Genomic DNA, 25,330 nt, shown 5'->3' with positions numbered 1-25,330 from the left:
CGCTGATAGCTCATTCCACACACACCACTCTGTGAGTGCAGAAGCTCTGCCTTGTGTTCCTCTTAAACATTTCACCTTTCACTTTTAATCCATGATTTTTTAATTATTTGCAATTTTAGTCAAAACTTCCTGCAAACCCTATCTATACTCCTCATAATTGTGTATATCACTGTCAAAGTTTCTATTACTTGGTCTGCTGCTGTACCTCATTCTCCTACACTCCAGGGAATAATGTCCAAACCTACTTAACCTTTCCATATAACTCAGGTCCTTTAAGTCCCAGCAACATCCTTGTAAATTTTCTCTGCACTCTTTCAATCTTACTGATATCTTTCCTGTAGTTAAATGACCAGAAAGGCACACAATACTCCAAATTAGGTCTCACCAACACCTTACCCAACTTCAACATCCCACCTCCTGTACTCAAAACTCTGATTTATGAAGACTGATGCGCCAAAAGCTCTCTTTTGTCTGCAAAGTAGTTTTGTGGTTTATCGTGTCTGCACTGTTACTGAAGCCAATGACCCAAGCGAGCTTTCCACAGGGAATATTTGTGATAAAGATTAAGGAAATAATCTGAAGCTGGCAGAGTTTGGATGGCAATATTTTAATATTTCATTGGTCGGGATGACGTTCATGTTGTAGGACACGGGGAAGATGTTGAGATAGAGGTTCAGACTCGGACATCCAGGAGGCAATTATAGTCATGGGCTACATTACGGTGGGGGGGTATCTAACCAGTCAATCAAAACCTTGTGTGCCCCACAGTACAATAACCAGAGTTGGAAATCATCTTTACTCACCCAAGTTCATCAACATCGCCAAGGAGCAATCCTGGGTCCCACACACTAATGCAATCACAAAGGGAGATAAATTTCTGTGGATGTACCACGGAGACTATTCGTGCACAGGATCGGAAAAAGCTGTAGAGGTTTGTAGGCTCAGCCAGCTCCATCACGGGCACAACTCTTACCACCATCGAGGAGATTTTCAAAAGGTGATGCCTCACGAGGGCAGCATTCATCATGAACACCATCACCATCCAGAACAAGCCCTCTTCTCATAACTACCGTCAGAGTAGAGATACAGGAGTCTGAAGACACTCACTCAATGTTTTAGGAACAGTTTCTCCCCCTCCTCATTCAGACTTCTGACTGGACAATTAACCCATGAACACTACTTCATTATTCCTCTTTTTATTTATTTTTTGAAACTTGTGATTTTTACATCTTGCTGCAAAACGACGAGTTACATGACATACATCAGTGATCTGATTCATTGAGGTCGCAGAACCGAGTGACGAAAGGTCGAGGGCAGAAGAGTCATCTTTTCTAAGGGGACCAAACCCTCCCCCCCCCCCCACCCCGGCTCTGGTATAGTGGGGGGAGGGTGTCTCACCCCTCAATCACATCTCATTCAAACAGTAACCCCATATCCCGGTGCCTGGCTGGCAAACTCCAAATGTCAGCACCTGCCACACTTGGGGAGCCTCCACCTGTGTCCTGTCTCCCCACCAGGAGGAGGAGGGATTGCTCACCCACAGTGTGCCGTGGGGGAGAGGGGGAGGCTAGGGTTTGGATGTGTGGAAGTTAGGTGGGTGGGAAGGGTTGGAGCTTAGGAGGTTGAGGTAAGTGGTGTAACTCCCCTCTCCCTCCACTATCTTCCGGCTGCCTCTGCGATGCTGACGTGAACAAAGAGCGAAGCGGGCGCGATAGGCGTGCCGTCCCGGGAGAGCAGGTGGATGTGCCGGTAACCTGTGGGGAGTGCAATGTTACAGAGGGCAGATACTGGGACCCACATCCTCACCCCCTCGTCACCTGTCCCCTCCCCCCTTCCTCCTCCCCAATCCTCCCATCGCTTCTCAACCCTCCCCAGCTCTCATCAACCCTCCCAGCCTTCCCCACATCTCACTCTCTCCTATTCTCTCCGCTGGCCCTTCCCTCCACCTACTTCTCTTCACTTTCCCTCCTGCTCACTGACCCCCCCCTTCTTTTATCCTCCCCTCCATACCCTCCCTCCATCTCTTCCCCACCTCTCCATCCCACTATGACCCTCTCCCTCTCCCCTCCTCCCTTTCTCCCTCTTCATCCCTTCTTTGCCATCTCCCCTCCCTCTGTCTCTCCTCTATTCCTCGCTTTCTCACTCCTCTCTCCTTTCCTAACCTCTCCAGCACCCCGCTCCCCCCTCCCCGGCCCCGACCATCCCTTCCACACAACGGTGGGGTTCCCAGCAGTTCCTCACCCTCCTTCATGGTGGAGAGTGGTATTGTGTACTGCCCCACAAAGTCGTTCTTCGAGGCCAGGTCGTAATCCTCGACCAGAAACCGCAGCAGGGCGAGCTCCGGGACATGGACAATGAAGCTGAGCGTCTCGTACCACACAGGGTTAAATCCTGCAACAGCAAGGATGGGAGGTGACACAGTGAGTCAGCAAGTCCTGGCGTTCCTCTGTGACAGAGGGTCCCGGGACATACTCACACCCCGCGGCACCTTCCTACAGAGAGCAGCAGGGACTGGGGTCCTGAACAGACTGTGTGTACACAGATGGACTGACACAGACAACACTAACCCCTCCCCCACCCACCATCTCATACATACACACACATAAACACACAGAGACAAACAGATGTGCAGACACTTTTATATATAGACACACACAGCCCTACACAAATTGGACTGCTGTCAGATTGTATGTATGCATACATACATACATATGTGCACATTCCTGGCACACACACACCCTATCCACACATGCACAGACACAGACACAAACACACACACACACACACCCTATCCACACATGCACAGACACAGACACACACACACACACACACACACACACACACACACACACACACACCCTATCCACACATGCACAGACACAGACACAAACACACATACACACACACATAAACACAGATTACATATACACATACTCTTCCATAGGCACAGATTTATACACAGATTATATGTACACACACAAACACAGGTTTCATGTATGCACACACACAACTATGAATTATGGTTTACACATACACAGAGAAATTCACATACACATGATACACACACAAAGCACATGAATGTGCAGATACATGCAGAGATGCATAAACACAAAGGGACAATCAGATACATACTGTACATGCAAACACTCAGACACACAAATACACATATACAGGCATGCACATACAGACATTTCAGTTTTAAATAACCAATTCCTAATTTTGTGTGCCTGTGATGTGTGAATGTGTGCGCACTTGTGGGAGAGGGAGAGAGAGAGAGTGTGTGTGTGTGTGTGTGTGTGTTACTTTGATCTGATATGCGTGTGGGCTCCTCCTGCTTCCAGTTTGGGCCTCACACTAGCAGCTGTCATTATCTGGTTTTTGTATTTCTGATTTATTTTACTCCCCCTTTTCCTACACCCCAGTTTTCAGACAGGGCAACACACATGAAATGCTGGAGAAACTCAGCAGGTCAGGCAGCATCTATGGAAATGAATTTGACATTTCAGGCAGAGACCCTTCTTCAGGACTGGAAAGTAAAGGGGAAGACACCAGAATAAACAGGTGGGGGGAGAGGGAGAAGGGCTAGCAAATAGGTGATAGGTGAACCCAGATGGGTGGGAAAGGTAAAGGAACTGGATAAGAAGGAATTGGATAGGAGAGGAGAGTGGACCATGGGAGAAAGGGAAAAATGCGGAGCACCAGAGGGAGGTGATAGGTAGGTATGGAGAAGTGGTAAGAGGCCAGACTGGGGAATAGAGGAAGAGGGAATGAAGAGGAAAAAAAATTACCGAAAGAAGCAATCAGTGATCATGCCAACAGGTTGGAGGTTACCTAGATGGAATATTAAGTGTTACTCCTCCATGCTCATCGTGGTAAAAGAGGACCCATGGACCAACATGTTGGAATGGAAATTGGGATAGGAATTAAAATGGCTGGGCACCAGGAAATTCTGCTTTTGATAGATTGAGTGGAGGTGCTTGACAAAGCGGTCCCCCAATTTACATCGAGTTTCATCAGTGCAGGGGAGGCCAGTCGGGGGCATTGGACACAATAAACAACCCCACAGGTTCACAGGTGAAGTGTTGCCTCACTTGGAAGGGCTGTTTGGGGCCTGGAGTGGAAGTGAGGGGGAGTGAATGGGCAGGTGTAGCACTTCTGCCACTAACAGGGGGAAGTGCCAGGAGGGAGATCAATGGGGAGAGACAAATGAACAAGGAATTCACGGAGGGAGTGATCCCTCCTGATAGCGGAGAGAGGGGGAGGTAAAGATGTGTTTAGTGGTAGGATCCCATTGAAGTTGGTGAACTTGAACAAATATGTTGTTTTCTCTGGAGAGGAGGCTGAGGGGAGATCCGCTAGAAGTTTATAAGATTATGATATTCATAGATTGAGTAGACAGATAGCATTTTTTACCCAGTGTTGAAATGACTAATACCAGAGGGCATGCACTCAAGGTGAGAGGGGGTCATTTCAAAAGAGGTGTGATGGGCAAGTTTTTTTATATATAGAGTGTGGTGATGCCTGGAACGTGCTGCCTGGTGTGGTGGTAGAGGTAGACATATTAGGGACTTTTAAGAGACCTTTGGATAGCCACATGATTGTTAGAGAACTGAAAGAATGTGGACATTCTGTACACAGATGGGATTAGTTTAGTTGGTCATTGGATTACTAATTTAATTAGTTCTGCACACATTATGGACCAAAGGACTTGTTTCTGTACTGTATTGTTCTACATGCTATTCATCTTTAACTTTTTCCAGTTCTAGTAGAGTTGATCGGCTGAAATGTTGGCCTTCTTCCTCTCCCCACAGATGCTGCCTGAAGGCCTGAGTGTTTCTGGCATTGTCTGGTTTTGTTTCACGCATGCAGCATCTGCAGCTTTGTAAATTCAGGCTGTAATTTCAGGTTTCGGTCACCAGAGGGAACATTTTAGTGACTCAGTGCCAGGAAAGTGCCACCTGTTGGTACCTATTTACAATTACACATAATGCTCTGTTTTGATTGGCAATCACTGCTAATCTTTGGGATAGATTTGAGCCAATTGAGGAAGCAAATATTACTCTATACTGTCCCTGCCCTGGGAGTCCGTGATGAGACCGTGAAGAGGGGGGCGTGTGTGTGAAGGGACAGTGTGGAAGGAGCTTCATTCTGTGTCTGACCCCGGGAGTGCGTGATGGAATGGTGTGGAGGGAGCTTCAGTCTGTGTCTAACTCAGGGGTATGTGATAGGACGGTGTGCAAGAAGCTTCACACTGCATTTAATCCTGGAGTCTCTTAAATGTCCTTAATGAATCTCCCTCTACCACCACCGCCCCCCCCCCCACTTTCTGTGACAACCTTCTGTACCTCTGATATCCCCCCCTATACTTCACACCAATCACAGTAAAGTTACGTCCTCCTCTATTAACCATTTCCACACTAGGGAAAAGGCTCTAATTCTATCAGTGCTTCTGATCATCTTGTATGCCTCTAACAAGTCACTGCTCATCGGCCTTCGCTCCAAAGAGAAAAGCCCAAACTCACTCAGCTATCTACATGCTGTCTAATCCACGAAGCATGGCAGTAAATTTCCTGTGCACCCTCTCTAAAGCTTCCATATCCTTCCTATAATGAGGGGACCAGAACTGAACACAATATTCCAACTGTTGTCTAACTTGGGTTCTACAGAGCAGCAACATCATATTGCTGCTTGAATTAAATCCCCAGATTAATGAAGGCCAACAGCATAAGCCTTCTTAACCACCCTGTCAACTTGAAAGGCAACTTTGAGCAATCTGTGGACGTGAATCCCGAGATTCCCCTATTCCTCCACACAGCCATTAATCCTACCATTGATCTTGCACTCTTGCCTTAAAGTTGAACCTTTGACCCTGATTGGACTTCAAACCCGAGCACAATCACCCTCCCTGAGACCGTTCAAGCACAGGGAGGCTCCAGGTGTGGGTGGTGGCGATGGAGTCGGAGGGGAGCATGTACCGTTATTGTCGATGTACTTGGTTTCTTGTTTCGCATTGTCCATGGGTACTCCATGTACCTCTACCCTGACCAGAGGGTCCACGATCGATCCCTGCTTACTGTTGGCCACTTTTGGTAACTGCTGTCCACTGATCACCTGAACGAGAGAGAGAGAGAGAGAGAGAGAGAGAGAGAGAGAGAGAGAGAGAGAGAGGGGGGGGGGGTAGGACTTGACATGCAGAGAAAAGGAGGGGCGGAGTGTACCACACTGGTGCAGTGTCTATCATATGCAGATCTAGCCACAAAGAAAGGATAAAGGACGATGCACTGGCATTGGAGATAGCAAAAAAATTTTCCCAGGAATGAAAGGGTTAACCAGCGAGGAGCATTTGATCATCCTGGGCTGTACTCATTGGAGGTTAGAGGAATGAGGGAGGAATCTCATTGAAACATATCAAATATTGAAAGGCCTAGTTAGAGTGGATGTGGGGAAGTTGTTTCCAAAAGTGGGAGCATCTAGGACCAGAGGGCATGGCCTCAGAATATGAGGATCTCCCTTTAGAACGGAGATGAGGAGGAATTCTTTAGATAGTGAACCCGTGGAGTTCATTGCCACAGGTGGCTGTGGAGGCATATTTAAAGTGGAGTTTGATTGGTTCTTGATTGGTAAGGGTGTTGAAGGTAATGGGGAGAAGGCAAGAGAATGGGGTTGAGAAGGATAATAAATCAGCCATGATGGAACGGTGGGGCAGACTAAACTCGATGGGCCGAATACTCCAATTCTGCTCCCATGTCCAATGGTCTTATGGAACATTGTGAGAATTCCGGTCGGCCAGCCACGGAAAGAATGTGGCCAGCTGGAGAAGCTGCAGAAAGAATTCACTAGGACCGGAGGGCTTGAGCTATCAGGAGAGACCGGACAGGCTGGGACTGTTTTCCCCGCAGCGAATGAGACCAAGGAGTGACCTTACACAGGTTTTTAAAATAACTGGGGGGGGGCACAGATAAGGTGAATGGTCACAGTCTTTTCCCCAGGGTAGGGGACTGTAAACCTAGAGGGCACAGGACTCAGGTGAGAGGGGGTTAAAAGGAACCTGAGGGCAATGTTTCCCACACAGGAGGCAGTGGAACGAGCTGCCAGAGGAAGTGCTATAGGTCTTTTGTGGCCAACAGACCGAAGCAGTTCCCCCAATCTGTGTTGGGTCTCATCGATGTAGAGAAGGCTACAATGGGAGCAGTGGACATAATAGATGACCCCAGCAGACTCACAGGTGAGGTGTTGTTTCATCGGGAAGCAGTGTTTGGGAGGAGGTGTAGGGGTAGGTGTGGCGCCTATCACGGTTACAGAGTGCCCCCCCCCCCACATGCCGCAGGTCCTGCCGACAAGCTCAGGGTGGTTGGTCACCTGGATGGTGAGGTTTACGGGTCGGTACCCAGCAGATTCCTTGGGATGCTCGGGGTCGAAGGTGGAGTCCGTTGACCTCAGGAAGGCGGGCTTCAGCACGTAGCCACAGTGGCCGTTGGTGGTGAAGAGGCCGTCGTTAAGATCCATCTCCTCCCCCGCTGACTGGAAGTTCAAAGCAACTCGACAGGAGAGAGGAAGAGGGTCAGTCGAGGGGCGGGGTAGAGGAATGCCCATCGCAGACCGTCACCCACACCTTCAGCATAACTCCAACCGTGACCCCAGCCTCACCATGAACCCCACCATTAACATCACTGTGACCTTATCACCGTGACCTCTGACTGTCACTGCCCTTACCATGTGAACCTGATGTCATCATGTGACCATTATCATTCCCATGACCTCTGACCATCACCATGACCCTACCATAACTGTAAACCCAATAATGACCCCTACTGGAACAAAGACCCTAACCATTGTGATTCTGAACATCAGAATGACATCAACCCTGACAGTGGCCCTGGCCTCTACCATCCCCACAATCTTGATGTGATCTTACCTTGACCTCAACCACGCTTGTGACCACAGTTGCTGTGACCCTGACTGTCACCTTGACCCGACCATGACCCCATGATGGCCGGGGTTATGCGGGTAATGTAATTGGGGGAAATGTACATAATTCACAACCACCGCCATTGAGTTGGGGTTTCACTTTAAGAGGCTGGTTGGGTGTGATGAGGTTGTTAAGTTAGGATTTTTAGCATGCTTTTGCATTTAGGTTTTGGCATTCAATAAAATGTGTTACAAGTTTCATTAAACATAAAACGCCTCACTGCATTTTATTTGCGAAAATCTACATTGGCGACCCCGATGTTCTAGGACAATTCCAGAGTTATTGAACATGTCGGCCAACGCAGTCGCTTTGAAACTCCCGGAGTTTTAGGAGCAAAATTCCGTCATTTGGTTCATACAAACTGAGGCCCAATTCACTCTGCTGAGAACACCATGTTCTACTACGTGGTAGCGTCGCTCAGCAACTCCACAACTGAGAGTGGTGAGTCTGCTCGAACACCCGTCCGAACGCAAACACAATAAGGACCCCATGATAATGTCGCCCGAGCCTGCAAAGCACACCACGCCGGGCGTGTGTTCTTTACCACGCTCACTGCTAGGAAGTGCAGAGCACCTTGCAGCTTCCACAGTGCCGGGGCATCAGAGTCACGGTCTGTGAACACCGTGGGGTCCAGCTGCCAGGGGCATCGACTGTTCATTACGGACACCCTTTCAGGGCGACGTTTCCTGGGTGACACGGGTGCTGTCAGCATTGCCTATTGATGAGAAGGCAAAGAGCAACAAACCTCGCTGGAGGCCAATGGCAGCAAGATCCAGACCTACACGGAACGATGCGTGACACTCTGCTTCACTGGGCCATGCTGCACATGGACCTTCATCCTGGCTAAAGTGGCTCGACCTCTGCTCAGGGCAGATTTCCTGTGTGCCCACAGTCGATCTTAAAAACTGCCAGCTTGTCGTTACCCTGCTCCCCCAGTAAGTTCCCCACAATGGTTCTATCAGGCAGATGTACCACTGCATGTGAGTTTACTCGACTGCTGGGTGAATTCCCAGACCTCACCAAGCCCACATTCTCCACCACAGTCACAAAACATGGAGTCAAGCAGCACACTGGTGCTCGACCCGCAGACTGGACCCAGAGAAACTGGCAGAAGTCTGAGTTTGCCAACAGGGAAAGACTCAGCATTGTACACCAGTCGAACAACCCCTTCTATATGGTGCCTTAGTCTGAAGGTGGTGGCCACGCATGTGGTGATTACCAAAGCCTTAACAAGGTCACCACCCCCTATCGTTACCTGGTCTCACACATGCAAGTCTTTCTGGTAAATTTAACCGTAAGGTTAATTCTTTCCAAAGGCTTTTAGGGGCTACCTGTGTGCTCAGAAGATATTCCCAAAACTGCTGTGATAACCCACGTTTGGCCTTTTTGAGCTTCTGTGCATGCCAATTGGACTGAAAAATGCAGCACAGACTTTCGAATGGCTGATGGACTCTGGGAGTTTGACATATAAAACCACAGATCCCCGGGAGTGGGTTACAGACAGGTTCTAAACCAGGGTTTATATATAGAATAACTGGCTGGTGTCTAATCCAGAGGTTCAGCACCCGCTCCCCAATGCCCGTTACTACCGACACTTCGGACCGTGCTGTGGGTGTTGTGCACTAACTATCGATCGGAGGTGCGTGGCAGCCACTTGGGCTTTTCAGTTGCTGCTCTGTCTCTCAGAAAGGAAGTACGGCATGTTTGGCCGTATCTGACTGTCTGCTACTTCCATTTTCTTCTAGAGTGTCGGTGTTTCACAGCGTTCTTTGACCACAAACCCCTCATGCACGCGATGGCCAAAATATCAGACCATTGGTCTGCATGGCAGCAATGCCAATTGGCCTTCATATCAGAGTTCACAACTGATATACAACACATCATGAGGGAAAATCATGCCACTGCCAGCCATGGAGGCCATACACATAGGGATTGACTATGCCGACCAAAATACTGACCCAGGCTGATGGAACAAGTCACAGGCCTGTGGTCAGCTGACATTAAGTTCAGGGAGGCTGGAGTTTCTCTCGTGTAATGTCTCAACCCGTCACCCTCACCCCATCATGCCCGCAAACTGGAGATGGACTGTTTTCAACTCCACACGTGGCCTCTTGCATCTGGGACAGAAGGTCTCACAGAAACTGGTTGCACTGAAGTTTGTGTGGCACCCCCTTAGAAAGGATGTGCGTGATAGGACTGCAGCTTGCGTGGAGTGCTAATGCGAAAAAAATTAACCGTCATGTTCAGGTGCCACTGGCACCTTTTGAGGTCCCTGAGTGATGAGTTGATCACGTGAACGTGGACCTTGTTGGTCCTCTTCCCCCCTCCCGCGGTTTCACGCACTTTCCTACCAAGGTGGACTGTTCTACCAGGTGGCCAGAGGTCATTGCTCCATCATTGAGAACGGCTGCAGACAGGATTTGGGCGTTAATCAGCACCTGGGTTGCTTGGTTTGATACCCCATCTGATAATAACTCTGTCCGCAGTCCCCAATTCATTTCAGTCATCTGGGCTGTGATGTACCAGAGCCTAGGCGTTAGGCTACATCACAACATGGCGTATCACCTGCAGTCCAATGGCCTGAGTGAGCGGTTTCACCGCTCCTTAAAGGCTGCTCTGAGGGCTTCCCTGACCGATGAGTGTAGGCATGATAGTCTACCGTGGGTCCTGCTGAGGCTCAGAACTGCTCCTAAAGAGGATCTGCAGTCATCCATGGCTGAGTTGGTACTGTATATGGGCAGCCATTACAAGTGCAGGGTGATTTTATTCCTGATGCCATGACCAGGCAGCCTGTCAACAGCGTTCAACTCCCCTCAGTAAATTCAATTCCTTTGCACCTATTCCTACCTCCCATCGTGGCACACAGCACTTTTGGGTTCCTGTTGACCTATAATCTGCCTTGTTTGTTTTCCTCCACCATGACGCACACCAACATCCCCTTAGGCCCCCTTATGTTGACCCATTCTGCGTTTTGGAATGGGGAAAAAGGCTTTTATCATAGATAAGAGGGGTAAATCTGAATGTATTTCGGTAGCTCACCTTAAACCGGTCCACCAAGATTTGGAGGATTCTGCTACCAAGCCCCTGGCGTCACAATATGGCTGTGAGTATCTCAACGTGCCTGTGGACAGGCCAGGGGCCCCTGCGGTTCCTCCGCCCATGGAACAAGAGACCTGGGCCCTGAGCTCCAAACAGACTCACAACACCAGTGTTAGTGAATTCACAACCACCGATACTGGACTGGGATTTCACTTTAAAAGGCTGGTCTGACATGATGACGTAATTACGTAAGGCGGTTTAGCGTGCTTTTGCATTGAGGATTTGGGGTTCGATAAAATGTGTGATGGGTTTCATTAAACATTCAAACGCCTCGCTTTGTTTTATTTGCGGAAGCCGACATGGTCGCCAGCCCCACTGGCAGGTAGTTACCGATTTGGCACCCGGCGTTCCACATCTCCTGTGGGTTGAAGTTGGACGAGTCGGTTCGGAAGCCGCTGGGATAAACCCGGGACAACTGGCGAGCGTTGTGTCGGACAAATTCGTTGGCTGCAGACGCAACACAGCAGTCGTGAGTTGTACCCCCACCCGAGGGTGCTGAGGTCAAATCATCCCACCTCAGAGTCACACAGGTAGAAGAATAAGAGGCAGAATCATCCTGCAGTACATTAATCCCAAAATCGCAATACATCCCAGCCCCTTGAACTCCTGGATTAGACTCCAGCTTGTCACCCACCCCTGAGGATGTTATTGACAAGGTCCCACACAGGAGATTAGTGTGCAAACTTAAAGCACATGGTATTGGGGGTATGGTATTGATGTGGATAGAGAATTCGTTGGCAGACAGGAAGCAAAGAGTGGGAGTAAACGAGACCTTTTCAGAATGGCAGGCAGTGACTAGTAGGGTACTGCAAGACTCAGTGCTGGGACCCCAGTTGCTTACAATATATATTAATGATTTAGACGAGGGAATTAAATGCAGCATCTCCAAGTTTGCGGATGACATGAAGCTGGGTGGCAGTGTTAGCTGTGAGGAGGATGTAGGGTGACTTGGATAGGTTAGGTGAGTGGGCAAATTCATGGCAGATGCAATTTAATGTGGATAAATGTGAGGTTATCACCTTTGGTTGCATGAACAGGAAAACAGATTATTATCTGAACAGTGGCCGATTAGGAAAAGGGGAGGTGCAACGAGACCTGGGTGTCATTGTGCACCAGTCATTGAAGGTGGGCATGCAGGTACAGCAGGCGGTGAAAAAGGCAAATGGTATGTTGGCATTCATAGCAAGAGGATTTGAGTACAGGAGCAGGGAGGTTCTACTGCAGTTGCACAAGGCCTTGGTGAGACTGCACTTAGAGTATTGTGTGCAGTTTTGATCCCCTAATCTGAGGAAAGACATTCTTGCCATGGAGGGAGTACAAAGAAGGTTCACCAGATTGATTCCTGGCATGGCAGGACTTTCATATGAAGAAAGACTGGATCGACTAGGCTTATACTCACTGGAATTTAGAAGATTGAGGGGGGATCTTATTGAAACGTATAAAATTCTAAAGGGATTGGACAGGCTAGATGCAGGAAGATTGTTTCCAATGTTGGGGAAGTCCAGAATGAGGGGTCACAGTTTAAGGATAAAGGGGAAGCCTTTTAGGACCGAGATGATGAAAAACTTCTTCACACAGAGAGTGATGAATCCGTGAATCTGTGGAAATCTGTGGAATTCAGGAAACAGTTGAGGCCGGTTCGTTGGATATATTTAAGAGGGAGTTAGATATGGCCCTTGTGACTAAAGGGATCGGGGGTACGGAGAGAAAGCAGGTACAGAGTTCTGAGTTGGATGAACAGCCATGATCATACTGAATGGCGGTGCAGGATCGAAGGACCAAATAGCCTACTCCTGTACCTATTTTCTATGTTTCTATTATGTAAACCCCTCTGACCCCTGGATTAGACTCCAGCCTGTCACCCATCCCTGAGGATGTTATTATGTAAACCCCTCTGACTCCTGAATTAGACTCCAGCTTGTCACCCACCCCTGAGGATCTGTTATTCTATACATAAACACACCAACCCCTGGATTAGACCCAAGCCAGTTTCTCACCGGACTCCCGGATCTGTTTCCTGGCCTTGAACTCGGTGAAGGAGGAGATCTCGTAGAACTTGTTGTGTGTGCGGGCATGCTTGAAGCTGTGGAAGTGGACGCTCTTGCAGTAGACGACACAGTCAGACAGCTCCCTGGCCAAATGCTGCTTGGAATCCTTGGAAAGCAGGTAGAGCAGAGAGAGACATGATTGGGTGCAGGGTACAAGGGAGGAACATGGTGCCACTGAAACGCAGCTAGGCTGCACGTTTGCTGGGATAACACAGAGACTGGGTGAATGATGCACTTGGCTCTCTGGGAACAAGTTGCAGAGTTGCTGGAATGATGGATACACAGTTAATGTTATCATTATCCATATAATTTAAACAGGCAATATAAAGTAAAATAAATAGAATGATTGTATGTATATAATTAATAACATATGTATCTATGTGTGCACATGTTCAGTATGTATTTATTTACATACACATTCTGTAGATGTACATTTAGGTCAACGGCAGATGCAATCTCAATGGGTCTTCACACAGTCATAGATCACCTGGACAATGCAAACACCTATGTCAAGATGCTGTTCATTGACTATAGCTCAGCGTTTAACACCATCACTTCCACAGTCCTGATTGCTAAACTACAGAACCTGGGCCTCTGTACCTCCCTCTGCAACAGGATCCTCAACTTCCTAACCGAAAGACCAATATCTGTGTGGGTGGGTGACGATATCCCCTCCTCTTTGCTGATGATCAACACCGGTGCACCTCAGGGCTGTGTGCTTAGACCACTGCTCCACTCTCTCTATACCCATGACTGTGTGGCTTGGCATAGCTCAAATACCATCTATAAATTTGCTGATGACACAACTGTTGTTGGTAGAATTTCAGATGGAGATGAGGGGGCGTACCAGAGCAAGATATACCAGCTAGTTGAGTAGCATCAAAGCAACAACCTTACACTCAATATCAGTAAGACAAAAGAGTTGATTGTGGATTTCAGGAAGGGTAAGACAAGGGAACACACACCAGTCCTCACAGAGGGATCAGAAGTGGAGAGAGTGAGCAATTTCAATTTCCTGGGTGTCAATATCTCTCAGGATCTAACCTGGTCCCAAAGTATCAATGCAGCTATAAAGAAGGCAAGCTTAAATCTCATTAGGAGTTTGAAGAGATTTGATTTGTCATCTAAAACACTCAAAAACTTCTTTAGATGTACCGTGGAGAGCATTCTGACAGGCTGCATCACTGTCTGGTATGGAGGGTGGGGGGGCTACTAGACAGGACTGAAAGAATCTACAGAAAGTTGTATAATTAGTCAGCTTCATCTTGTGTACTAGCATGCATAGTACCCAAGACATCTTCAAGAAGCGGTGCCTCAGAAAGGCAACATCCATTATTAAAGACTCCCATCACCCAGGGCATGCCCTTTTCTCACTGTTACCATCAGGTAAGAGGTACAGAAGCCTTAAGGCACACACTCAGTGATTCAGGAACTGCTTCTTCCCCTCTGCCATCAGATTCCTAAATGGACATTGAACCATGAACACTACCTCACTTTTTTAAAAATATATTATTTCTGTTTTGCACTATTTTTAATCATGCTTTTTAAACTTACATACATGTACTTGAATTGATTTACTTATTTGTTTTTTCTTTCTATATTATTGTTGTCCTGCTGCTGTCAAACACCCTGAGCCAATAGGCTGGTCCTGGACTAATTTCCACTTGGCATGATTAACATTATTATTTAATTATTTATGGTTTTATATTGCTATCTTTCTACTCTGTTCTTAGTTGGTGTGACTGTAACAAAACCCAATTTCTCCCGGGATCAATAAAGTATGTCTGTCTGTCTAAGTTAACAAATTTCACGACACATGCTGGTGATAATAAGCCTGATTCTGATTCTGAATTTTGTATTAAGGAATACAAAATTTTGAGGGGTATAAATAGGGTAAGTGCAAGCAGGCTTTTCCACTGAGGTTGGGTGAGACGAGAACTTGAAGTATTGGGTTACGGGTGAATGGGGAAATGTTTAACTGGAACCTGAAGGGGAACCTCTTCACTCTCAGGGTGGTGAGAGAGTGGAACGAGCTGCCAGCGGAAGTGGTGGATGTAGGTTTGATTGCAACACTTAAGAAAAGTTTGGTTAAATACATAGTGGGAAGGGTATGGAGGGCTACGGTCTTGGTGTAGGTCGATTGGACTAGACAGAATAATATTTCAGCATGGACGAGATGGGCCAAAGTGCTTGCTTCTCTACCACAGAACTCTATAACTATCATTATGTCAATTGTATACTTTATCATATATTAACAGGTTGTATGAATTAAATATTATAATGTCTCAACAATGACCTCAAACTCAACATCAGCAAGACTAAAGAACTAATTGTGGACTTTAGGAAGGGGGAGTCAGAAAAACACACCAGTCCTCAGTGAGGGATCAGCAGTGGAAAGGATGAGCAGCTACAAATTCTTGGGCATTAATATTTCAGAGGATCTATCCTGGGACCAGAACATAGATGCGATCATGAAAAAGGCATGCCTGCACCTATATTTCATTAGGAGTTGAAGGTATTCAGAATATCACCAAAAGCTCTTGCAGATTTCTATAGATGTATGACAGAGAGCATTCTGACTGGTTGCAATACTGTCTCGATTGGAGGCTCCTCCGCACAGGATTGCAAGGGGCAACACCCTACAAAGGAACGCCAGCTCCATCACAGGAACACTCTCACCACTATCGAGGGCATCTTCAAGAGGCGGTGCCTCAAGATGCAGGTATCAGTCATTAAGGATGGATGATAGACATGACTTCTTCTTGTTAATATATCACACACATTCAACATTTTAGGAGCAGCTTCTTCCCCTCTGCCATCGGATTTCTGAACGGTCCATGATTACTACCTCACTATTCCTCTTCTGCAATATTTATGTCTATTTATTTATTTATAATTTATAGTAATGTGTAGCCCAGTTAACGGGATCCAACAGATATCTTCAACATCAAGACAGCCATCATCATCTCAGTCATCCAAGTAACCTGTCTTAATGACTACCGTGTAGTGGCACTGACCTCAACAATAATGAAGTGCTTTAAGCGGCTGGTTGTGGATCACAGTAAATCCCATCTTCCTGCTAAACTGGACCCTTTCTAATTCACTTATTGTTCAAATTGGTCCACTGATGATTCCATAGCCTCTGCCCTCCACTCCGTCCTGTCCCACCTGGAAAATGGTGTCTCATACACCAGAAAGCTATTTATCAACTTCAGCACAGGGTTTAATATGATCAGCCCTCAAAAACTGGTGGGTAAACTGTCTTCGTTGGGTCTCAGCACCTCTCTCTATAACTGGATCTTGGACCTCGACAGAAAGGCCACAGTCAGTCCTCGTTGGCAGAAACATCTCGAGCTCCATCATGCTGAGCACTTGCGCTCCCCAGAGTTGTTCAGCCCACAGCTGTTCACGCCACTGATGCATGACTGTACTACTAGATCCAGTTCCAAGCAAATCATCACGTTCGCTGATGGCACCACAGTGGCTGGCTTCATCAACAACAACCACGCTTCCATGTGTGTGTGAGTTATCTGCACCATTTTGTGCACGTTGGGCTGCAGCAGGGATTCTCAACCACGGACTGAGGGCTCCGTGGACCCCAGGTTGGTCTGCAGGAACATTGTTTTCTTTTTATTAAACTTTTTTATTGAGTTTTCAATTATTACATAAATAAAAGAAAATATATGAGAAATAAAAAATTATATATATATATATATATATATATATACCCTACCCCCTCCCCTTAACCCCACCCCCTAACATCCCTATATAAAAAAGAAAAAAAGAAAGGAAAAAAAAAGAAAGAAAGAAAGAATGCCTGAATATCGGGAGATCCCCACATGCTCCATGGAGTTCGTAATAACTTTAGTATATATATTTATTTATTTCCCCAAATAACCAATTATTTCATCTTCAGAACACCTATATATTTAATCCTGTCTTTTGTAAATAAGGGCACCAAATTTTCAAAAATGTTTCATATTTATCTCTTAAATTGTAAGTAATTTTTTCAAGTGGAATACAGCCATAAATTTCCTTCTTCCGACGATCTATACTTAAGTATGTATCCGATTTCCAAGTAAATGCAATAGCCTTTTTGGCTACTGCCAATGCAAGTTTTATAAATTCTTTCTGATATTTATTCAATTTGGGTTTCAGTTTTATCCCTTCAATATCGCCTAGTAAAAATAATATTGGATTATGTGGAAGTTGTGTTCCAATAATTTGTTCCAATAAAACTCTTAAATTTGTCCAAAAAGGTTGAATTTAAGAACATGACCAAGTAGAATGTAAAAAAGCACCGATGTCTTGTTTACATCAGAAACACTGATCGGATAAATTTGGGTATAATTTATTTATTTTTTGTGGTGTAATATATAATTGATGTAAAAAATTATATTGCACTAATCTTAACCGGACATTTATTGTATTTGTCATACTATTAAGACATAGTCTTGACCAATTTGTTTCTTCAATTTTAATATTCAAGTCACTTTCCCATTTTTGTCTTGACTTATGGACTCCTTGTTTAATTGCCTGTTTTTGAATCAAGTTATACATATAAGAAATATTTTTTTTAATCTTTCCTTTTTGAATCAAAGTTTCTATTTCATTAGATTTCAGCAATAACATTGTTTGACCTAATTTTTCTCTTAAATAAGCTCTTAGTTGAAAGTAACAAAAAAGAATATTGTTTGATACTTTATATTTATTCTTTAATTGATCAAATGACATTAATATACCTCCTTCAAAACAATCTCCTACATATCTAATCCCTTTTTGAAACCAATTATATAAAAGTTGATTATCCATTGTAAAAGGAATAAGTCTATTTTGAATTAAAGATCTCTTTGCTAATAAAGATTTCTTTGTCTCATCATCAACATTTATTCCATAAGTCAATCAAATGTTTTAATATAGGAGATACTTTCTTTCCCGTATCCATTTAGATTCCCATTTATATATAAAATCTTCTGGTGTATTTTCTCCTATTTTATAGTTCTATTCTAATCCCTGTTTTCATTTTTTTTAATGTATGTTAGAATTCTTTTTCTTTTTACTGGTCCATTAAGCCCATTAACATTAAAACTTTAAAAATTCAATAAATTAGTCATTATTTTTAATTATGTTACTCCAAGCTATAATAATACCTAATCTTTCAACTTTCATGGTATCTTGGGAAATCTTTTTAAAATTCTCCATGTTGCTATGTGTGTCCCCACCAATCATCCAGGCAGAAAGATAAAAGAAAAATAGAGTATAAAGAAAAAAACAAAATACCCCCCTACTAATGTTGTGGAAAAAAAAGAACACAACATTACCCCCCTCTGTTGTACGGGTCATGGCAATCGCCATGATTGCACACGTGAATCCCGCAGTAACCGATCCAAAGCTCCCCAGCCCCCCCCCCCCGCAACATAGAAAAGTATATATATAAGAAGAGAAAAAAATACTATTCTCAATTATTATTTCTGAAATTTTGCTTTTCTCCCCTGTATCATCCTTAAATGTCCATCACTTCCATTCACTGTCTCTATCTTCATCTTTAATCCATTACGCTTGGAAGTCTCCATGTGTAATTAGCGAATAGATGGAAGTTTTTGTGCGAACTCCTCCACTTCTCGATAATCGTTAAAAAATCTTCTTTTTCCCTCCTCCAAAAAAATTATCAGCGTTGCTGGGTGACGCATTATAAATTTATAACCCTTTTCCCATAAGACATTTTTTGCTGAGTTAAATTCCTTCTTTCTCTTCAAAAGGTTATAACTTATATCAGGATAAAAAAGAACTGCCTTCCCTGCTATCATCAATGGCCCATTTCTCTTTTTGGCACATTGGGCAGCCGCCTTCAGGATCTTTTTTTTATCTTGGTACCTTAAGCATCTTATCAAAATTGATCGTGGATTTTGATCAGCTTGAGGTCTTGGCCTTAAGGCTCTATGAGCCCTTTCGATCTCAATTAGAGTATCTTCTTCCATTTCCAATTTTTCAGGGATCCATTTTTGAAAAAAAATTATTGGACCTTCTCCTTCTAGATCTTCTTTAAGTCCAACAATTTTAATATTGTTTCGTCTACTAAAATTTTCAAGCTTATCAATTTTTTCCATAAATTGTTTTCTTTCTGATGTCCAGGCAGTAATATCATCTTCCATTTTATTCATTCTTTCAACCATGTCTTCTGTTGTAGTTCCCAAATCTATAATTCTCTTTTCCATTTTTTCCTGTCTTTTTGTCATTTTATCAAACATCATCTCCATATTTGTCATTTTTCTTTTGATTACTTTTAATGCATTTAATTTTTCTAATTTACGCATTATTTGCATCAAAGTCTTTTCCATATTTCCAGAAAGCCTTGCCTCTATCTTCGTCTGATTTTTCCAGAGAATCTGACTCGCTCTCAGATTCACTTTCACTTTCGGTTTCAGTCGTAACTGGGATTTGTAGTTCTGGTTGCTCCCGTTTGCGCATGCTCCTTCCTTCACATTTGCGCAGTACTCGTTGATCTTTTCCTTTAGAAATGGTCGATGTTGCTGCAGTTTCCTGTTCTGTATCCCCGGTGGTTTAATGTACCTGAGCCCGCGGTTCTTTGGCAGAAGTGGGCCTTGATTCTGTTCCAACTTGCGTTGCCTTCACGGTAGTAGTTTTCTTCATCTTCTGTTTGTGAGGCATAACTTGAAACAATCTGGAGTAGTTTATAAGTAACTTTTAGAAAGTATTGACTAACTTTTCTTCATGTAGACATTAATTTATTGATTTTTTACAGGAGAGCTGGGTTCCAGCGTCTCGATCCTACGTCATCACGTGACGTCCCCCCCGGAACATTGTTTTCTTTGGCAGTATTTGGTTGGATTACAATAAACTTCAACATAGGTCTTGGACTATACTGCTGCCACAAAACAATAAACTCCACAACCATATGTCACTGCAGGGTTGCTAAAGTGTTGGAGGTGTTGCAGGGAGCAGCACAGACCACGGTCTGAAGCAATGGCTCTGTGGATGAACAAACACCTTCCTGTAGCCAAGCTGGATATTGCTTGGTACAGACTGAGGCCAACCAGCCACTCAGTTGGATCATGTTGTCTTTATCTTACTGTCATACAGTTTGGAAACAGGACCTTGAACCCAACAGATCTATTCCCTGTCCATTCGACCATAAGGCATAGCAGCCAAACTGGGTAGTTCCACTATTCCATCACGGCGTATGTATTTTCCTTCTCAACCCCATTCTCCTGCCTTTTCCCATAACCTTTAATGCCTTTGTTAATCAAGAACATGGAGAGTCTAGGACCAGAAGGTACATCCTAAGAATACAAGGACATCCATTTAGAAAAGAGGTGAGAAGGAATTTCTTTAGCTAGAGGGTGGTGTGGAATTCATTGCCATAAATGGTTGTGGAGGCCAAGTCACTGGGTATATTTAAAGCGGAGATTGGTAGGTTCTTGATTAGTAAATAAGAACATCAAAGGTTATGGGCAGAAGATGGGAGAATGGGGTTGAGAGGGATGATATATCAGACATGGTGGAATGGCAGAGCAGACTGTATGGGCTGAATAGCCTAATTCTTCTCAATTGTCTTAAGCTTTATGACTTGATCTTGGAGAGGTTTGCAAAATCATGAGGGATGTAGAGAGGGTGAATGCACACAGTCTTTTTCCCAGGGTTGGTGAATCAAGAACTAGATGGAACAGGTTTAAGGTGAGAAGAGTAACTTAATAGGAACCTGAAGGACTTTTATTTACACAATGGGTGGTGTCGTTGTGGAACAAACTTTGTGGAAGTGGTAGAGGCAGGTACAATAGCAACTTTTAAAAGTCAGGTGGGCAGGTACATGTAATGGAAAGGTTTAGAGAGGAAAGGGCCAAATGCAAGAAAATGTGACCAGTTTAGGTGGGTCAGCTTGGGTTTGCATGGGCCAGATGAGTTGAAGGGCTTGTCTCCATGCTGTGTGGCCTTCCCCCCCCCCACCCCCAGCAGTGGGCGGCAGGCATTATATGACATATACCAGCATGCCCCTGGCCCCACTGCCCTCATAACTTTTACCTTCCCTTTCCGCTTCACTTCATTCTTCACGGTCTCGTCCTCCATCTCGACCGCCTCATCTTCGTCTGTCACCTCTGCAGCGCACTGCTGCTGACCCAGGCCGTTGACAGCACTCTCCAGGCCCCCAATCCTCTTCCCCTTCACCAGTACCTTCCACCGCAGCTCCTGGCACAATGACAACACATAGACTCCGTCAGCAGGGCACTGCCTTGGTACTGAGCTCAACTTTGCTTCCTCACACAGCTTAAAGAAGATTTAAAGCTTAGTTTCCATGTCCACACATACGTAGAAACATACGGTGGATGCATCACTTTTGTATCAGTGACCAACAATGTCTGAGGATCTGCTGAGGGCAGCCTGCAAGTGTCACAACTTACTAACTCTAACCCACACATCTTTGGAATGTGGGAGGAAATCCATGTGGTCAAGGGGAGAATGAACAAACTCCTTACAGTCAGTGGCAGGAATTGAACCCCAACTGGTGATTGCTGTAAAGCATAATGTTAACCACTGTGCTACTGTGCCACTCCTGGTGACCAAACCTTGACGCCCTTTCACCTATCCTTGCCTCCCGAAACCCGGAGATACCCCAACTTCCATTCTGTGACCTTGTCATCCACAAGCCTGTTTCAACATTCAACAAAACTGTGTCTTGCCTTGAAGAGGATGTTTCCTGTGGGGGGTGGGGGGAATCTGGGACCAGAGGGCACAACATCAGAATAGAAGGATATCCCTTTAGAACAGAGATGAGGAGGAATTTCTTTGGCCAGAAGGTGGTGGATCTGTGGAATTTGTTGCCACCAACAGCTGTGAAGGCCAAGACATCGAGTATATTTAAAGCAGAGGGTGATTGGCTCTGGATTAGTCAGGGTGTCAAAGGTTACATGAAGAAGGCAGGAGAAAGGGTTGAGAGCAATATTAAATCACCCATGATGAAATTGCAAACCTGATAAGCCAAATACCCAATCCTGCTCCCATGTCTTATGGTCCTCACTGCCATTTTTTTCACTCACTCTATTCTTGACCTCCCACATAACCAGAAGTCGACTAGGGCAACCTGCTCTCATTATTCAGGGTGGAGAATTCCAAAGATTTACCACCCTCCAAGTGAAGTAATTTCTCCCCACCCCAGTCATAAACAGCCAATCTCTTACTCTGACTCTGCCCCTGATTCTCAACTCCTCACACTGGAGGACACATCCCTCCCTGCCTATCTACAGGAGGTGTTGCCTCAAAAAGGCAAATGCAATGCTAGCATTCATTTTGAGGGGACTAGAATATAAACGGAAGGATGTCCTGCTGGGGCTTTTTAAGGCACTGATCAGATTGTACTTCTTCTGAGCAGTCTTGGGCCCCTTATCTAAGAAAAGATGTGCTGACGTTGGAACGAGTGAATGTATGAGGAGCAGTTGATGACTCTTGGCTTGTTCTCATTGGAGTTTAGAGGAATCGGGGGGAGGGGGGCATTGCCTTGCTACTGGTTGTGTGTGGAAGGAGTTAATGGAGGGGATTTGGGGTTCTAAAGATTTTATTATCACTCACACTTTGGAGCACTCTTCTGTTTTTGTGGATATTTGTAAAGAACAAGAATTTCAGGTTGTATATTGTATACATTCTCTGATATTAAATGGAACTATTGAGTAGATTTGGAGAAGTTCTTAATTAGTAAGGACCTCAAAAGTTATGAAGAGAGGGCAGGAGAGTGGGATTGAGAGCGATAATAAATCAGTTGTGATGGAATGGCCCAGCAGACTTGATAGGCTGAATGTCTTAATTCTGCTCCTATGTCTTATGATCTTAAGGCAACATCCGTCATCAAAGACCTCTACCATCCAGCCCATGCCATCTTCTCACTGCTACCATCGGGCAGGAGGTACAGAAGCCACATCACCAGGTTCAGGACAGCTACTTCCCGTTAGCCATTCGGTCTTGAAACCTAATCACTACCTCACTCTGACCACTTTGCACTAAAATAGACTTTTTTTTATTCTGTTCTAATTACGTTCTTTTTAATATAATTTTTGTTTAACGTGTTTCTTGTGATGTAGAATTTTTAGAGGGTGCAGAGGAAACTTACCAAAATGCTGCTTGAATTCGATAGGTTGAGCAGGATAAGGCTTTCCTCTTGGGAGTGAAGGAGGGTGAGAGGTAACTTGATAAAGGTGTCCAAGGTGGTAGGAGTCACAGACTAACTGGACAGCCAGAGACTTTATCCCAGGCTTCAAATGGTTAATATGAGGAGTCATAAATGTGTTTGGAGGAAATTATCATAAGAATGTCAGAGGTAGGGGTTTATTTAACACAGAGATTGGTGCGTGCGTGGAACACTCTGCCAGGGATGATGGTAGAGGCAGATACGTTATGGATATTTAAGAGGCTCTTAGATAGGCACAATGGATGAATGAAAATTGGAGGACTATGTAAGGAAGGGTTAGATTAATCTTGGAGTAGGTTAAAGTGTTGGCACAACATTGTGCTGCATGGCTCTATGTTCTAATGCCATGTGCCTGTGATGCTCCTGTAAGAAAGTTTTTCATTGCATGGACTTGTGCAGATGGCTTTGAGACTCCCAATGAGTACAAAGAATTTACTGCTGGATATTTCCACTGTTCGATCAGAGAGTGAACTGAACTCACTCTGAGCCCTCAGGTAGTTCAAACAACCACTGTACAAGAGGCACAGAGCTCTCTCCAGTATCCCAGTGTGGTCATCATGTGTCAGAGATCTGTTCCCGAGCTGTGAATTTATTTATTCAGAGATACAGCACAGAACAGGCCCTTCCAGCCCAATGAGCCTCACTGTCCAGCAACCCACCCATTTAACACTAATCACAGGATACTGTACAATGAACAATTAATCTTCTAACTGGTACAGCCGTGGGAGGAAACCCACTCGGTCATGGCAAGAATGTACAAACTCCTTACAGGCGAATTGAACTCCAAACTCCAATGCCCTGAGTTGGAGCAATGTCATGCTAACCACTATGCTACCATCATGGATGTCAAAGGCTTTGTCACTCAGAGTTCAATTCCAGCGTCCTCTGTAAGAATGTTTTAACTTCCCTTGTGCCCATGGGCTTCTTCCGAGTGCTCCAGTTTCTTCTCATAATCCATTGACATACCAGTTAGTAGGTTAATTGTCATTGTAAATCGTCCTATAATCAGTCCAGGGTTAAATAGGTGGAGTGCTGGCTTGTTGGATCAAAAGGGCCTGATCCATTTTGTATCTCTAATTAAATAAAATAAATTAATTTGGTACTTATCCATCAATCACTAATTAAATATGGGGTGATCTTCTCATTAACACACTGCAAACAAGCTGTATACAAATCCCATTCTGATTACATCATATATAAGCATGTTATGAGTGTTTGCTGACAAGCCAAACCTCTTTAGCTTCCTGAGAAAGTACAGCGTTAGTACAAAGTACAAAGTTAGCTTAATGCTATTCCAGCACCAGCAATCTGGGTTCAATTCCCACTGTCTGTAAGGAGTGTGTCCATGACCACGTGTGTTTCCTCTGGGCACTCCGCTTTCCTCCTACACTCCAAAGACATACAGAGTAGTAGTAGGTCAATTGGTCACCTGAGTGCAATTTAGTGTGGGCTCATCGGACTGGAAGAACCTGTTACCGTGCTGTATTGCTAAATTCATTAAATAATACTACCAGCCCTCCCCCGCTACCCACATTTCTAAAGTATTGCACCAGCTATAAACCTGTCCTGTGTCCCGTGAAACAGACAATTGTTATGGGATTGAAAGCCATTTAATCCCTTTCTTTCAGACTATTCCCCTAGTTCTCAACTGTGGAGGTCACATCCCAGCCCACCATTGGTCATATCTCTGAAAGACTGGATTATTTGATCCCTCGAGCCCTGATTCATCATTCAACAAGACCATGGTGATCTGGCTTTAACTCAGTGCATTATCGAGCGCCCTCTGTAACCTGTTTATACCCAGGCCAATCAAGAATCTATCTCTATTTGTCTTAAAAATATTTAAGGAGTCTGCTTCCACTGCTCTCTGAGGAAGAGAAATGCAAAGGCTTATAAGTGCCTGACAGGGAAAAAAAACATCTGATCTCAAAAAACTCACATCATCTTATTTCTTCCAGATCACCTCCAGAGACTTTGTCTTGCTTCCACCATCACATCAGGGAATGCATTCTGGAGTCC

The 25,330-nt window shown here is 44.9% G+C and overlaps 1 protein-coding gene across 1 annotated transcript in view; it reads right to left on the bottom strand.

Annotated features, from left to right (window-relative positions):
* Positions 1 to 1,216: 1,216 nt before the first annotated feature.
* The window catches only part of LOC132392944 (1-phosphatidylinositol 4,5-bisphosphate phosphodiesterase delta-4-like), a 55,271-nt gene continuing 31,157 nt past the window's right edge, over positions 1,217 to 25,330 (bottom strand). The window contains exons 10-16 of the mRNA XM_059967542.1: positions 21,157 to 21,321; positions 13,066 to 13,222; positions 11,399 to 11,515; positions 7,360 to 7,538; positions 5,976 to 6,111; positions 2,242 to 2,391; positions 1,217 to 1,754 (exon numbers count right to left, since the gene is read on the bottom strand). Coding sequence (XP_059823525.1) covers positions 1,657 to 1,754; positions 2,242 to 2,391; positions 5,976 to 6,111; positions 7,360 to 7,538; positions 11,399 to 11,515; positions 13,066 to 13,222; positions 21,157 to 21,321 — 1,002 coding nt within the window. The 3' untranslated portion in view covers positions 1,217 to 1,656. The remainder of the gene's footprint in view (positions 1,755 to 2,241; positions 2,392 to 5,975; positions 6,112 to 7,359; positions 7,539 to 11,398; positions 11,516 to 13,065; positions 13,223 to 21,156; positions 21,322 to 25,330) is intronic.

The sequence above is a fragment of the Hypanus sabinus genome, chromosome 4, assembly GCF_030144855.1.
Source record: "Hypanus sabinus isolate sHypSab1 chromosome 4, sHypSab1.hap1, whole genome shotgun sequence".
Taxonomy (NCBI): domain Eukaryota; kingdom Metazoa; phylum Chordata; class Chondrichthyes; order Myliobatiformes; family Dasyatidae; genus Hypanus; species Hypanus sabinus.
The sequence above is the reverse complement of the archived record's forward strand: the minus strand, read 5'-3'. Positions and strand labels throughout refer to the sequence as shown.